Source organism: Plutella xylostella, chromosome 5, assembly GCF_932276165.1.
Source record: "Plutella xylostella chromosome 5, ilPluXylo3.1, whole genome shotgun sequence".
NCBI classification, from domain to species: Eukaryota; Metazoa; Arthropoda; class Insecta; order Lepidoptera; family Plutellidae; genus Plutella; species Plutella xylostella.
The window spans coordinates 8,321,367-8,337,421 of record NC_063985.1 but is presented as its reverse complement, the minus strand read 5'-3'; the positions used below and the strand labels follow the sequence as shown (position 1 = coordinate 8,337,421).

General features: G+C 35.1%; 4 protein-coding genes across 5 annotated transcripts; all 4 read right to left on the bottom strand.

Annotated features, from left to right (window-relative positions):
• Positions 1–140: 140 nt before the first annotated feature.
• LOC105385494 (apolipoprotein D) lies at positions 141–3,067 on the bottom strand. The gene is made up of 5 exons (XM_038112658.2): positions 2,441–3,067; positions 2,092–2,238; positions 1,686–1,816; positions 754–938; positions 141–304 (listed from the first exon to the last, which is right to left on the bottom strand). Exons 2-5 carry the CDS (start codon positions 2,203–2,205, stop codon positions 141–143), a joined length of 594 nt encoding a protein of 197 aa, XP_037968586.2. The 5' UTR covers positions 2,206–2,238; positions 2,441–3,067.
• A 437-nt stretch (positions 3,068–3,504) lies between these two features.
• On the bottom strand, positions 3,505–6,106 carry LOC119692353 (ionotropic receptor 25a-like). The gene is made up of 2 exons (XM_038112659.2): positions 6,103–6,106; positions 3,505–5,674 (listed from the first exon to the last, which is right to left on the bottom strand). Exons 1-2 carry the CDS (start codon positions 6,104–6,106, stop codon positions 4,161–4,163), a joined length of 1,518 nt encoding a protein of 505 aa, XP_037968587.2. The 3' UTR covers positions 3,505–4,160.
• A 1,030-nt stretch (positions 6,107–7,136) lies between these two features.
• On the bottom strand, positions 7,137–8,669 carry LOC119692354. Its single transcript, XM_048633223.1, has 2 exons — positions 7,686–8,669; positions 7,137–7,151 (listed from the first exon to the last, which is right to left on the bottom strand). Exons 1-2 carry the CDS (start codon positions 8,667–8,669, stop codon positions 7,137–7,139), a joined length of 999 nt encoding a protein of 332 aa, XP_048489180.1.
• Positions 8,670–9,394: 725 nt separating this feature from the next.
• LOC105385475 (apolipoprotein D) lies at positions 9,395–14,920 on the bottom strand. 2 transcript variants are annotated; one of them, XM_011555860.3, is made up of 6 exons: positions 14,789–14,920; positions 12,737–12,908; positions 11,140–11,297; positions 10,554–10,738; positions 9,976–10,220; positions 9,395–9,890 (listed from the first exon to the last, which is right to left on the bottom strand). In XM_011555860.3, the coding sequence occupies exons 2-6, from the start codon at positions 12,815–12,817 to the stop codon at positions 9,633–9,635; spliced, it is 927 nt and encodes a 308-aa protein (XP_011554162.2). In that variant the 5' UTR covers positions 12,818–12,908; positions 14,789–14,920; the 3' UTR covers positions 9,395–9,632. The 2 variants fall into 2 exon arrangements, with proteins under 2 accessions (XP_011554162.2, XP_037968993.2); XM_038113065.2 differs by having other exon boundaries at positions 12,737–12,926; positions 14,789–14,860.
• Positions 14,921–16,055: the final 1,135 nt, after the last annotated feature.

Below are 16,055 nucleotides of genomic sequence, written 5' to 3'. Positions count from 1 at the left end.
ATTGTTTAGATATCCACATATTACGTTATGTTTATTGTCTACACAATCTAATATGCCTTATGTTTAAAAACATTACATTGAAGTTAAATAATAAATTTTACTTAAATAAAAATAAATTTAAATTTATTTATATTAATTACTTATACTATTTCCAACATCTTCTCCGGTTCTATTTCAGTGCAGTTGGTGTGATCAGTCTTGGCAAAGTACGCTCGGCTCATGTTGTTCTCATCTACTATGGTGTACGCTTTCTGGAGGGTATCCAGAGACGGTTCCCGCTGTCTTGTTAGAATCCATGCGTTTTCTGTGGATATCATGAAAACATTATGTTATTTATAATATGCCTAAGTCTAAAATTCTTAAGACTGGTTGGTCTTTTTATTATTTATACATACATATCACATGAGTACGGAATACATAGCTTAGTGCCAATTTCTCCATTCTCGGTTAGAACATTACCAGGGAGTAGTGGTTAACTTTTGACAAATCTGTCATGAATTTTATATGCAGATGACGTTTAATTTATAAATCAATCCCTGTCGGTTAGATAACCGACAATGGAGAAATTGGCACTTAAAGTGCATGGAAAAAAAACTAATATCTTAACCCGAAGTTCTCATGTCAGGCTTTGTCAGGTTCATGGGGTCACTAACTATCACATAAAAACGGAAAACCAACAAACAAACAACAAATTTTATGGAGAAGTCTTTACACAATTTATGAAAAAATATATAAGTAGGTAGACCAGCTCACCAGTATGGAAGTAATTGTAGTCATTGCAAGACCACACGACGGAGTAGCTATCATAGTTCGTGTGGACCACCCAGTAGGGCGTGGCCAGGTCCAGTGGTACCGGCATCACTCGGACCAGCATCTTCGCCGGCTGGGACCTGGACTGCTGCAGCGCTTCTCCTCGCACCACTATGCGCATGCCTGTCCTGGGAATGTAGACAAGGGATATAAGTGTTGATTGTGACACTGGGGGGCAATGATTTCAAAAGGAAGGATAAGGATACGCCCGTCAGAACGTTTTGTCAAAAGAAAATGACACCCGCGCGCTGGCCCTAATTCATACAAATTATGACAGATTTATGAGATTTTAGGGCCAACGCAAGGGTGCCATTTCTAGGGCGGTTGGGCCTGTCCTTACGCTAGTAATATATAAGTCAATGCTGGGGGGTCACTCTCTAATATGAAAAAAGTAGTTTCGGATCGCCGCTGCGCGAATCACGACTTTATCGTTTTATTAAACGCGCCGATTCCAAATGCGTTCAAGTACAGGGGCACTTCAATAGTGCTCACTAACCAACTTCGAAAAAAAGAGGAGGTTCTCAATTCACCAGTATATTTTTTTTGCAAAAAAACATTGGCACAGTGTCTAAAGGTGAATGGTTGATATTCAGACCCCTGATACACACAAAGGATAGGTACTATAATAATTTATTATTGTACATTTAAGAGATTATTTACATACAAGCTACAACCGACTACCACCAATCAAAGGTTGGCTGGTAGAAATTGCTTTTTAGCAATAAGTCCGTCGTTGTGCGAAAATTGTGTTTTCAAATCCGTCTGTGTTAAATTTGTATTTTCTGTGCAATAAACTTATTATAAATAAATAACCCGACACTAATGGCAGTGCAACCAGCTGTGATGAATCGACACCTAATACAGTGGACACTTACATAGCGCTTTCTTGTTGGTTTGTTATGACAATGGTGTCATCGTGTTTCACCCGGTACTCAGCTCTGACACACTTTCCTCCGAGTTCGTAGTATGCAAAGTACCTCTCAGCCTCGTACCAGGTACCTGAGTACTGAAACAAGGGATTCTGATGAAAGCAAAGATAAAGAAACATTTATTTATTTGATACACAGACAGCAAGAACAAAAATACAGAAAAACGACAATACAAAGTAAGAAAGCAACAACAAACAAGGAGTCGCTTCGCATATTATTTGCTTGGGCTATAACTTCTTCAGGGGATAGCTGGTATAATCGGCTTATTGGTAAGATTTGCGGATGAAGAAAGTTTAATGATATTTTGAAGAACATTTTGGACAAGAGGTCATAAAGAACTTTTTTCCCTTACCTTAGTTGAATTAAAATTAGCCATTACATTTATGTCAGGACATGGTCCGAATTGAGGAATTTGGGCTGAGCTCAATTTTATGAAGGACCAAAAAAGGACATAAAACATAAACATCGCAGATTTGCAGTATCTTTGAAGGTAGACAATCTGTAAATTTTAAAAATAATGATAGTTTTTATATTACAGTGGAACTTTAGAAACATACGTAATTATATCGGATGACTGTACTTATCAATGCCACTACTTATTAGTTGCGGATTGAGATAGATATTATAAATTGAGTTGATTTGGATTTAGAATTAAGAATTAAGAAGAGCGCGAAAAAATAGAAACTGACATCTATACTTACGTATCAGAACCACCTTACTACTAGAACTTTAAATAATTGTTAACGTAGATGTATTATTTATTCCAACTTTTGCACACCACCCATGTTATCACCTTTACTTCTTGATGTGTACTGAATTATAACGATGAGTAAAATCATGATGATTTCTAATGCTTGCATTTTCTTCAACCGTGATGAAAAGATTAGATCCATCTAGCATACGAGCTGCTGTGAGCATCTTATACTTAATGATAGATTTCCATTATACCTATCGTGGCGTCCTAGTGTAGCACTTTCGTTTGTTATGCTTGCCATTTGTATAAGTAACTAAACATCCATCATCTATCTTAATGATGGATGTAGGATGGTCCTAAGATTTAACTACTTATCAATAATTATTTTAATTCATGCATTTTAATGTTATAAATAATATGTAGATATTTATAGAAGATACACTAACTCAAGTGTCGAGATATCATAAAATCAAGGGTGAATCTTTAAAATTGCCATTCGGGTGATCTTGTGTGAAACTTCAAATGTCATGATTTTTGTGTGAGGAAAATTTATATGAAATGAAATGTTAGTGGAGAAATATTTCAAATGAAGTATATTTTTTTGTCAATATTTAAAATTATATCCGTGGCATCCGTGCCTCTGCAATCGAGCTCGGTCCTCAGTTATTTTATGTTCATATCTACCTATATGTTCATATTTACCTCTACATAGGTAATATAAAATTATATTGACTCGGTCTACATACTATCTCGTATTGGTATGATAAAATTTATTTAGTAGCGCCCTCTAACCAAGATCTTTTGAACTATTGTATGTACTTGTATGGTAACATAAATACCTACCGATACGATTCATAAAATGAACGACAGAGGGCGTAAGCGAGTTCAAAAAAAGTACGTATTTAGGTATAACATTATGTATTTAAAAATAAATAAAAAATAAAATAAAAATATATATAAAAATAAAAAATATATATGTTTCGTACAAAAAAATAAAAAGAGCTGAATAATCTTCTTTTACAATATCGTCCGTAATGAAGATTTGAACTCCGACAGTATATTTGAATATGTTCGGTAAATTCGCTATACCTTTCGACTGGGAGCGTGGCGTCTCCTGTAATCCGGCTACTCGGAGGTCTGGTTCAGAGGATGGTTTGAGGTCGGGAGTCCTGGTGCTGAGTGGCCCATGTTGACTGGACGTCCACACTAAGCCTGGTATTAATATGGATTCCCCGGAGGAGTCTGGGGAATGCAGGTTTACTAAGGAGAGGCGAACCGGGCCAGGGGGGAAACCCAGCAGCCAAAAGTCTCCGTATCGGGCAGTAGTGGGATAGCGGCCAGGAGTGGGCGCTCAGTATCAGCCCGACCAATACAATCAGACCTGATCCTTTTTGCACTTCGTTTATATAAAATAATAATAAAACAGCATGTTTTTGCTATAAAGGAATATTTATTTGTATGTAATACAAATACAATTCTCATAAGCAATTTTTTTTAAATATACTTACTACTTATGCACTTACAATTTTATTTAGAATGTGAAAAACTGATAAATAAACTGAAATTGGCAAAATAGAATCATATTATTATTGGAACAAATAGGTTGTGATGTGAACTTGGGATATAGGGAGGGATGCGGCATACAGAAGAAATAGATCGAGAAGTTGATTTGTGTGTTACCCTGAGTTAAGTAGTAAACACCTTATCACTATATGAATAGAACGTAATTACATGATTTTCCGACTTTTACGTGTCAGCTTAAAGTTTAAAAATTCAAAACAGAAAATGATTGTGGAAATAATTACACCAGTAAACAGTACAAAATATGGAATTATAAAATCTTTCAAGACGATGGTGTACATTTCTGGGTTTGCGTATCTCGTCTTGAGGTACATGTTCCTGCTCGAGCCGTTCAATGAATTAAAAATGCATTGTTCAATATGACCACCCTCCTTCATTCGCAAAGTATTTAGGTGTAATTTGTCCATATTCGGAAACCCTTTGTACAAAAACACTGCCGATAGTATTTTATTTAAAGGTTTGGGGAACGAGAACAACGTTTGTCTGCCTTCCATATCACGAAATAAATTATTTTTGGATACGTAATAAGAATATGGGACTAGCGTAAATCGGTTTACACTGTTGTTGGTGATAGTTAAACTACTTTTGAACGACTCACACAAAGTGTCGTTAACAAAATATTGCTGAGGCAGACTTGATGTTGATTTTAAATAGGTTTGCAGCTGTGAACTTATGCAAGGTACATAGTTGTACCGAACCAAGTCATCCATTGATTGAACTTGATACTCGTACCCATGAGTTGTAATAAGGCTCATGAGACTCGTAGTATAATAACTATTCACCAGAAATGTAAATATCACCCAGCTAATAAGGATGCTGCTCACTGAACCATCCCCATTGATTTTCGTACCAGCATGTAAAAAAATATTGTCCCATAACTTTAACACTACAGAAAATTTATCGTATGAATATTTATTATTTATAACATAGACTGTTACCAAACTGTACACAATGAAAGTTATCAACAACATCAGCCATACTGTTGATTCAAATTCTATAACCACTTTCTTCCATTTTTGTATGAAAGGAGCCACAGGTACGAATACTCTGACGTCATCGTAGAATGCTGTGTGTCCATACAGATAGTTGAATGCCCTAGCTCTTGAATCAATAAGAACCATTCCATTTAAAACAATATCGTACGTGTTATCTTGCAGAGAACTTAGTAATCCAGTCGCTTGATTATCTTCATTGACTGTTGAAAAAGATTCAATGTCCTCCAGTAATGTATAATTCATACGAAAATCTTCGATATCTGCCAAAATATCCAACATGCACTGATCGACTCCTTTTAATATTTTATTACCGTGAACGTGCGTCATAGAGTATGGAGGAGCATGTGTTACACAAACATTGATGGTACAATTGCGTAGACTTATTTTGCTTTTCACCATATTAATTCTGGGACCCAATTTTTCACAGCTGCCCAAGTCGATTTCTCGTTCATATTTTCTTCCACATTTATTGTTTTTGTACAGATCATAGGTATATACTTTAAACGGGAGAACCGTTGCATTAATAACAATAATATTTGCAATGTGGTATTTTAGTGTGCTGTTAAAGATGCCATCTAAAGAGTTATTTTTAAAGTGTTCTACGACAACCACAAATGGCACAGATGGATCCCAGTTTCTATCTCTTGTAAGTTTTACAAGGTTATCTGTAAATATTTCAACATGTTTCACTGTAATGACGTATCCATCATTTGTTAGAGATACATTATTTTTTATCGATGTTTTTGATAGAACTGAAAAGCATGTCACAGAATGAATAGCTTTGATGATAACGTTGTTAGAATCACTTTTGAAGTCAACAACTGTAATTTGACTACCATATATGAATACTTCTTTTAGTATTTTTATTGCACATGCTTGCCGTCCAGTACAATTTTCAGCTTCAATTTCAGTTACCATAATTTTTGAGGCATCACAGTATAATGATAGTAATGAAAATAAAAGGGTAAAGTAAGTAAATGCGACGGAAAAAGTGGATGACATGTTCTCAATATGAATATCAAACTATAAGTATTGAACATTTCTCTAGCTAATCGGTTAGTTTGTTTTATAATTTCAGAGTTCAGACAATTACCCATTATCTATTTGCTGATCTAGCTTTTAAACATGTGTTTTCAATTTGTTGAATGTTTGAGTCGAGTAAATAACGATCGCAAAAGTGGAAAGTTATTAAAACGATGATGATAACGAGTGATGAACGGATAGCATTCTATTCTTGGCAGAGTCTAATTATTCGTTTGAATAGTATATTTTATTATATTAGGTCTAATAAGTTTACCATTGGGTCTAACTTAAGTATATAATTTTTAAACAATGACTTAAACTTCGCAGATTTTTATAGTATACGCCTTTTTATCAGGCTGTGTTTGTTAGGATATCGCGTTATTTACAATGTTACTTTATTGTATGAGGGTTAGAAGGCTGAGGCTCATTAACACGACTTTAATTTATCTCATAAACATATATGGATACATGACTTTCTCATACAGTTTTGGATCTTTTGACTTCAATGGTCTTGGTTTGGAAGGTTTTTTGTTAAAAAATAAAGTACATAGCACCAAAATTTTATAAAATTTACGATACATTGCCTTATACTTGAATAAATATGTAAATGTATCAAAGTTTGAGGTACCTTAGCTAGCCTTTATGCTGCCAACCCTGTACGTATACTTTGATATATTAGAATATTCACGATTGGACAAAGTACTCACTTATATAAATAACCGTAATTTCAACTGATGACTGACACGATTTATTAACACGTGCTAGAGACTGATTAAAAAAGAATATAGGTAAATAAATAATGAAGCTTTAAACTTGTCGCAACATTTATTGCCCCATTTGATATGGTTATAGATACAGTAATATTGATAAATAAAGGTAAGTACTGGATGTAATTTATTACATAGGTAACGAACCGAATGACCTTCTGACTAAAATCTACTGAAAATAAATGAGAAAATATTGTACTTTAAAGCTCAGGGTTTATTATCTAAATAGAATACTTACAGTAAATAGTTACTTATTGTTATTTATTAAGTATAATATTTTTACTTAGGTACATTTTACTTAGTAGGAGCACAATAATAACAGAGGGGTAAAAAAAACTTAGAAGGAGTATTTCTTTGAATATGATGTTTTGTTAAATGAGGATATCATTATTTCCAGTATGAAAATCAGGAATGTCAGAATAAATCCTAAACAGAGAATACCAAATGGAATAGCCAGATCCCAAACATTAACTATATACAATAGCTGTAACTTGCTATTTCTTAAAGATTTCCTATTCAGTAGAGAATGGTAGTAATCTCTAAGACATTTAGCAATATGTCCTTCTTCCCTTAGGCGGAGCGTTAGTTTCTGAAAAGATTCTGCTTTGGGAAAACCTTTGTAAAAGTAGATTGCCGTTATAATTTTGTTTAGAGGAGTGGACAGTATTTTAATCGTAGGGTTTCCTTCGGCATCCATAAATAAATGTTCGTTAGATTTAAAAAACAATATTGATACTATTGTATATCGATTTGGGTTTTCAGCTAGTTTCATGCCTTGTAGTAACGTTTTACATTCATGTGAGTCAATCGAGTCATATTTAAAATTGAAAGTGCTCAAGTATGTTTTCATACTTAGACTTATACATGGTTTGTAATTAAGTCTTACTAAATCGTGCTTAGTTTTCACTTGATATTCATTAACTTCAGTTGTGATGAGACTTACCAAGCTTGTTGTGTAATAACTATTTACTAAAAACGTAAACCAAAGCCATAAAATCAGTACACATCTCACGGGAAAGCTACACTGAATGTTGGAACCAGCTTTTAGAAAACAATTATCCCATAATTTTAAAATTACTGAGTACTGCAAAGTGTATCTTTTTTTCGTCAATACTAAGACAACAATTGAGTATGCTACAAAGGCAAGAGCTAGCATGATCCATACAAATTCTTGGAATTCCATGTACACTTTTTTCCATTTCGGGACTTCACCAGCTACAGCAACCACTATTCTCATGTCGTCCTCGTATGCCATGTGACCATAGACATAGGAAAATGCTCTGGCACGAGGCTCTATTAAAAACATGCCACTGGAAACGACATCGAATTTATTATCTTGTAAATATTTCAATGGTCCTTTAGCAACGTTATCTTCGGTGACAATTGAAAATTCATCGACAATGTTTTTGTAAGAGTAGTTAATACGAAACTGGCCGATATCGGCCAGGGTGTTTAACGTGCAATGTTCAGCTCCGTAACTTTGAACTGCCTTATTTCTCGAATCAACTGCATATGGAGGGTAATCTGTAGTTAGTATTTTGAACGTGCAGTTTCGTAGATCAGTCACTAATTTGTCTGGAAATAGTTCAGCGTGTGGATTTTGGCAATTACCCAGTTTGATGATGTTATCAAACTTCTTCCCGCAACCATAGTTTTCAAAGGGATTGTAGGTATACATAGAGTAGTCAGTTTCATCCACTACCACAACATTAATAATGTGAATCTCCATGAAACATTCAAACAGTCTATGTAGTCCGGTGTTGTTAACTTTACTTTCAATTAATATAATAATTTTAAACAGTGGGTCCCACTCTTTGTCTTTTTGTAGCTGAAACATATCTTTAGTAATTGACTCTAAGTCTCTAGTCATTATTACATACCCACTACAGCGGACATTAAAGGAGACGTTCCTTTTAAATGATATAGTTTTTAAAACAAAGGACCATTCCTGCATTAAGTTGATAGCTCTTAATATTTCAGTATTATCTGTGTCATCATCAACCAAAGTAATTTCATTACCCACGTCAAAATTGTTCAGTAGTATCTGTTCGACACACAGAGATAAGTTCCTTTTATTAGTCAAAGTATAATTCGAAAATATATGGATTTGTCCATTATTCAAAGAAAATGAAATAAGTAATATAAAACTTACGGTCAACATTGTACTAGAAATGAGTTATAATGAAAACTTAGTTGATGTTTTAGTCTATTTTCACTAACTTACGTGTCCCTAACTATTAGCGCTAATAACTGATGTTTATCACAAATAGACAATTAGTATCTGTCCCAACATTATTAAACGGAAAACTTGCATTTATTGGTCTGTTAAATATTGATTTACTAATAAAGTCATTAACATAGATGATGGAATTATTTTATTTATCAGTATTTGTCCCCCAGAAACACCCTCTTTCGGCTTTTTATAAATATATATGTATAAGCATTTAATTAATATTTTTAACGCCGTCAATTTTTTATTCTATTTCGTTAATGTATTTTTTTACATCGCAAATGTCCGCGGAAATTTCATAAAATAAATATGTATTACATTATATGGTGTCTTAGTCCTACTTTTTAATAAATAAAACAAAAAAGAATCTTTTATTAAATTTATTTCAGAGTGTTTTTCCTATTACAGTTTTGATAATGACTATCATGTAATTAAAACTAAGTGACGCACCCAGCAATGTTTTTGAGGGATTCCTTTATTTGTATGATATCTATTTGGTACTGTAGCCCATATAGCTATGCAGATTATCCCCACTCAGTCAACGACATTTCTTTACAATTACTAAGTATTTACTGTATTTAAATAATGAGGAGGAATCACGAGTTATTGGGCAGGCTTTTCTTCCATCTTTTCAGCTTCCATGGCTGGTTCTTTGGGGATTTCTGGCTTCATGTCCATCTTCAGTGGTTCCTCATCAGGTTTTTCGATTTTCTCAATCTTCTCCGAGGCTTCAGACAGGATGAGTTCTGGGACTTGCATGGGTTTGACGGGCTCGGCGGCCAGCTCAGCAACGGGCGCGGCCAGGCGCTCCTGGGGGAGGTTTGACTTCACCGCCACTTTAGCAACGGGCTCCGCAACAACCTAAGAAGAACAGTCATATCGTTTGTTATGTATTTCAATGTTAGTAGGTATTAAGTAAGTCCTACTTTCCGAAATCTATACAAACCTCGGCAACCTTTTCTGGAACAACGACATCAGGGAGCACAGCCGCGTTCTTAGCGACCACGTCGTCTACAACCACAGCACTCTTGGACTCGGGGGACTCGACGGGCGAGGGCAGGATGTTGCAGTCAGCCTGGTTGGTCTTCACGAAGAAGGCTCGCGAGATCTTGTACTTGTCCAGGACGCCGTAGGCAGCCTGCATGACGTTGGTGGGAGCGATCCTGGCGCGAGTCAGCACCCAAGCGTTCTCTGTGAATGAAGTCACAGATTTACTAAAGAAACAATGTACAATATTTTTTTGTATGTTACTAACATACATCGTATAACTTTTGAAAGACAAACTTCAATATTAATTATTAATTCTATGCATTTTTTTTAAAGTTAGTTACCTATTTCCTTAATTGGTGACAACGAATATTACAAAGTCATGTGAGAATCGCTATTCAAACCCACTTTTAACACACCCAATTCCAACTGCAACCAATTCTTTACTCACAATCACTCTCCACACCAACAAACTACCACAACAACAAAACACAGAAACCTGGTAAATCCGCTAAATCGTACGGAAGTTAATCTTACGCGTGTGCACGGGTCCGATGCCGCTGCAGGACCAGACCACGGCGTAGTTGTCGTAGTCCGTGTCCAGGATGCTGTACTCCGCGTCGTAGGGCAGCGGGTACGACACGTACTTGATCATGACGCGGCCCTCGCCCTCGCGCCCGATCAGTTGGAGCGAGCCGTCCATGATGCGCTTTAAGCCGGTCCTAGAGGGAAATATGGTATAAATGAATGTTTTTTGTAACTGAAAACAATAGATGATGTAGACATTAGGGGTGGCATTATTAGCGTTCATTGTCATTGAGTATGAAGGGCCATACTCTGAAAACAATACTTTGTTGATTGTGTATAAAATAAATGGAAATTTGTTCTTTTATTAATTAAATATTGTTGATTACACTTTCACATAAAAAACAGCACCATGGTATAGTTTAATTTTGCTAGTAGGTACACAGTCATTAAATTATTAAAATAAAACAATAATTTTATTATAAGAATATACTTATAAAGTAAAATTGTATTTCGAAATTTGTAATGCTTATCGTCTCCCATTTATAAAGTACTCAGTAAAACAATAATTTTAAAACTGATACTCTTGCCAACTTACAAGGAGTTAGTGATCTCGTTGGAGACGAGGATCCGGCCCTCGGGAGTGCTCTCGTAGTTAGTGGTGACGCAGCGGCTGCCGAGCTCGCTGACGGTGAAGTAGCGCTCCGCCTCGTACCACGTGCCCAGGAAACGGTTCATGTTGAAGTTCGCCATGGGCTGGTGGAATACAGAAGGAATAAAGAAAAGGTAGAAAGACAGGTTTATTTGACACACTGGCCACAACAACAAATAATAAAGACGTTGATAACACCATACAAACAAAGGGTGGACTAGGCCTAAAACCCTTCTTTCATTGGAAAGAGAACCGTGCCCCAGCAGTGGGGACGTGATAGGTCGTGATGATAAAAGGTTGCTGTCCAGAGAGTTAAAAAAGCACCAGATCTATAATGCTGTGGTCAATAAGGCCACAACCCTGGTTTTCACCTGACCCTGATGTATGGTGTGATGGACAAAGAGGTGTTAATGGTGGATCATGATGCGGTGGAAGATGTAATGTTCATGTTGGGCAGTGGGCCGTTGACAGTGGCACTAAATCATATGTACCTAAATCAAAATTTTATAAGAAAGAATATTGAACAGATTACGCCTACTGGCAAAAGTAGACGTATCATTGGTATGAATTAAAGAATTATTGTAAGATTTTTAACAGAACAAGATAGAAAGTTCTGCAAAAATACTCTATAATAAATTAATAACAAACAAACAACGTATTCAACGTCCATATATCGTTATATCGTTATGTATAAAGCCAGTTTGTATTATCTTCTTGCCCTTACTCAGAGCAAGGGCTGTAATCGTTGTTGCAATTATATAACTTGAACAACTCTACTGGACATCGAAATAAAACTACGAGTATTCATACTTGAGTATTGGTACAAAATGTAAACTTTATCGATTAAAGAGATGGCCATAATTTTAGTAATTATGTTCATTGTTTGTTTTTACGTTAGTGTCGTGTTTTGTTTTTTACTCTCTTTCACAAATTTTGAAGAATTTAAACTGAATAATAATAATAATAATGCTTATACTCTATATTTGCACTCCGAAAAACATAACAGATTAAAAAAAATACAAATGGCGGTCTTGTCGCAAAAAAGCGTTCTCTTCCAGACAACCTTTGGATGGACGGAGTGAAAACGTTGAATTGGGCTTTATACATTATTATTATAATTAAGCTAAGTTATATTTTAATTGAAGATTTTAAGATTCGCTGTTCGTTTATGACTTGTATCAAGACTATCTGGTCAGGAGAGGCTGTTGGCTCTTACTCAAGGTTATACACCCTACCTACGATTCACTTGATCGACTTGTTACATCAGTAAACAATGTAATGCACTTGAGTCGATTGCGAATTAAAAAAGCTACTTTAAAGTAGGTTCTTTTGAATACTGAGCTATATTTTTGATATCATGGACAATAGAAAGTTGAAAATTGTATATAAGTAGTAGGTACTCGTAGTTCTCGTGCGCATTTGAAATGCATATCCCCATACAAACAATAGATGATTAAACTATAAACAACAACAATATGAGAGTGGTGACCATCTAATTATTAAACATAGTAATAAAAGAAAAATGAAATAAAATGAAAGTTACCTGTAGGTCGGGGCACCACCCCAGCGAGGGGATCTGGGCCGAAGCCGCGGCGACCAGGGCGAGGAACGACAACCACCTCATGATGCACTGGAGCTGATAGACTGAAGGGAAGACGCGTCGGGAATGAGCCTGCGACCCCCGGCTCCCGCTTTTAAAGCCTCCGCAAAGTGCCCTGAAACCGGTCCCGGTCCTGCAATTGCAAACTCTAATGGGCTAGCTCCATATCTAGTTACCACAGGTAGGCTGATTTATTATGGACGCCCGTAATGAATTCTGTACAGGTCTTTGTTAGGACTTTGATGTGTGACCGTAGGCGAGGCGTGCGTGTGTGTGCGTTAATGCACTTCGCTGGTCAGTGTTTGATGTTGATGAGTGATCGGTTTTTGTTTCACTGAGGTAAAAACTTGTCTATTCCCATGTCTAGCAAAGGGGATTATTGATTAAAATAGTGGTCTGGCACGATGTCATTAGTTTGTATTTTTTGAAGCCATAATTAGAACCGGACGATGTTATTTTCACAAATAATATTTTCTACAAGATCATTTTGAATGATGACGTACACAAGTGAGTTACTTTGTAATAGTCAATAGCTGTTAAATACTGGTTTGACTATGGCTTTAAGGATAGGAGATGATAAGCAGTTGTAAATTGTCTATTCCAAGGCTTAATTACATCTTACTTTTCCTTCTGAGGCTGCCGTAGTTGTGCATAAACTTTTCATAAACGTTGTGTCCGGTGCATGCTATCATAATTTTCATGTTAACACTATAATTTCTCAACATTGCTTTAACATAGCACATCAAAGTGGTACTTACTTATTTTGTTCGGATACTCAGACGTAGACAAATAAACTTTTAACAGCGCTAAGTTATTAAGTTCTGTGAATTATGTATTTACTATTATTTACATAGGTATATTATTATTTAATGCATAATCAAAGCCTAATTTCTTGGGAAATTCTTAGACAAGATTCAAACATTCAGTGTTTTATAAACAATATATATTTAGCGAAAGTCAAGTATTGCATGGTTAATTGGTCTGTGTATTTGCGATGCTACAACTTGCCTCACGCTTTCAATCGATATGCGTATATTCAGGTACTTAATGCGCACAACTCGTAGCAATATTTTAAAACATTTGAGTATTCCCGTAACTGCTATAAGTCTACGGATTTTCACATTAGCTGTTTCAAATACTGATTTATTTTTAAGTCTATCAGTTGATTACAAAAGTAGCAAATTCATTTCAAATCTGTGATGATGATAACTATAAAACAATTAACTCAACACAGACATGACCGTTTGAGTCTCACGCATGATTCGTGAACAAATAGTTAGTTCTCCTTGAATAGGCTGGCTGGAATGCTTACAGCACTTAGCTCCCACAAGTTGGCTAGGAGCAAAAAGATGTTAGGTGCATCTGCCCATCCTACCGGTTCCACTGCCTCCCGTCTAAGTTTACTTTTTATTTCTATCTTTCCTACCTATCTATTTTTAAACGCAACTTTAGCTTGCTGGCTTTGTGCCTGTGCGCTTCTATAAAATGTTTGTTAAATTTAATTTAGTAATTAAACTATTTGGTATTTTGTTATTAAATACTGACGAATTATGTATCACTTTATACCTATATACTTATGAATTTGTAACATCCAAGATACGAGACTAAATGTAAACCAGCAATCATAATGGTTTTTTTGTCAGATGAATAGTTAAATTACAGATCCCAGAGCTATGTATAAATAAATTTTGACATCTTGATGTAAAATTTCATCACATAACTTTGTAATGTAGAACCTATACAGGATGTCCGTGAAGCGAAATAAGATGTTTCAGGGGCTCTTTCTCAACAACTTCAATTCTAAGAATTTTTGACATTTTTGAATAAAATGTTCCGTACTAAAAAAGCTAAACGCAGTTACTATGAGAAAGGAAAAAAAATATTTTATCCAAAGTGGTAACTCAGACTCAGACTTTAGAACTGTAGATTTAGATTAAAATCTGTGTTGTGTTATATGAGTAATTGAGTATATTTTATGTTATATATTTGGCTTACCTTTAATAACGATATTCACTTAGCACCTCCGTCCACTCCAGGCCTCTTCGTAACTGAAGCATTTTCTTAAGGTTTCCCTTTTTCATGACGTCAAGTACTAATTTAATTAACTGAAGAACTAAGTATACCTTCTGAATAAGTAGAATATGTTATGAGATTTCATCACACTGACCTAGTCTTTACTATAAGTTAGCCTAGTAAGTACAACAGGAAAGAAGTTTACTTTTATAAAATACTTAGTTTTTTGTCATTTATATCACATACATATTCTATCAAAAGTTTCATGATTATTTCGGTATAAGTAGCACTGTATATACCATGGATATAGTACTCTTTAGTGGTCCGTGAAGGTATGGATCAAACCAAAGCCTGGTACTAGTTATTATTCTGTGACCAAAGGCCATATCCACTCGGGTTATTTAGGAAATAGGCTAGTTTATTTTTTTTGTCTTTGTAAAGATGATAAGAGAAAAAATAAGAGACATTTAGTTTTATTTGGGTATTTTTAATAAAAATAACAGAGTTATATTGTTTTATAGATGAAATACTGTGCAACGACATGCATCGCAACAGAATCTAAGGAGCCGTCATGTCACTGCCCTACACTTCTAAACTACACTTTATCTAAATTAAAGTTTTGTTTCCTACTCTACAGAAACTTTGTTTGTCACGTGACTTTAAAAATATCCAGAAATGTTCAGAGGCACTGTCATTTCTGATTGATCCTGAATTTCATGGACACCCTGTACAGGTATACAATTTATATTAAATATTAAATAGCTGTCTCTGCATTTATGTTAGTAATTCTATACAATGTGTTGTTTTTCGAACCCGACAAACTTTAAGGGTAGATTCTACGACTAATTTCATCGAGAAAAAAACCCCATATGTGAGGTCAAATCTCAATATTCTAGAAATGGCGGCCATTTTAAAGTTTTAGATAATAAGTTTTTTCTTCTTCGCCCTACGGACATGAAATAAAATGCTTTTATCCGCAAAAAGTCATCTCTATCCAATACATAAAATAAGTTAAAAGCACCTAATCTAGTTTTTTTTACAATAAAAAACAGCAAAAATTTTAATAATAGTTTGAACTTTTAATAATTCTTGATTGCCTCGACGTAGAGATACGGTTTTGGTATCATTGTTTAGCTTAACTCAAATACTTTTAAAAAAATACATAAAAATACCATCAAAGGCTATTTTCAAAGTTATTCAAGTAAAATTCTGATGAAATTACTCGTAGAATCTACCCTTAAAGATTGTC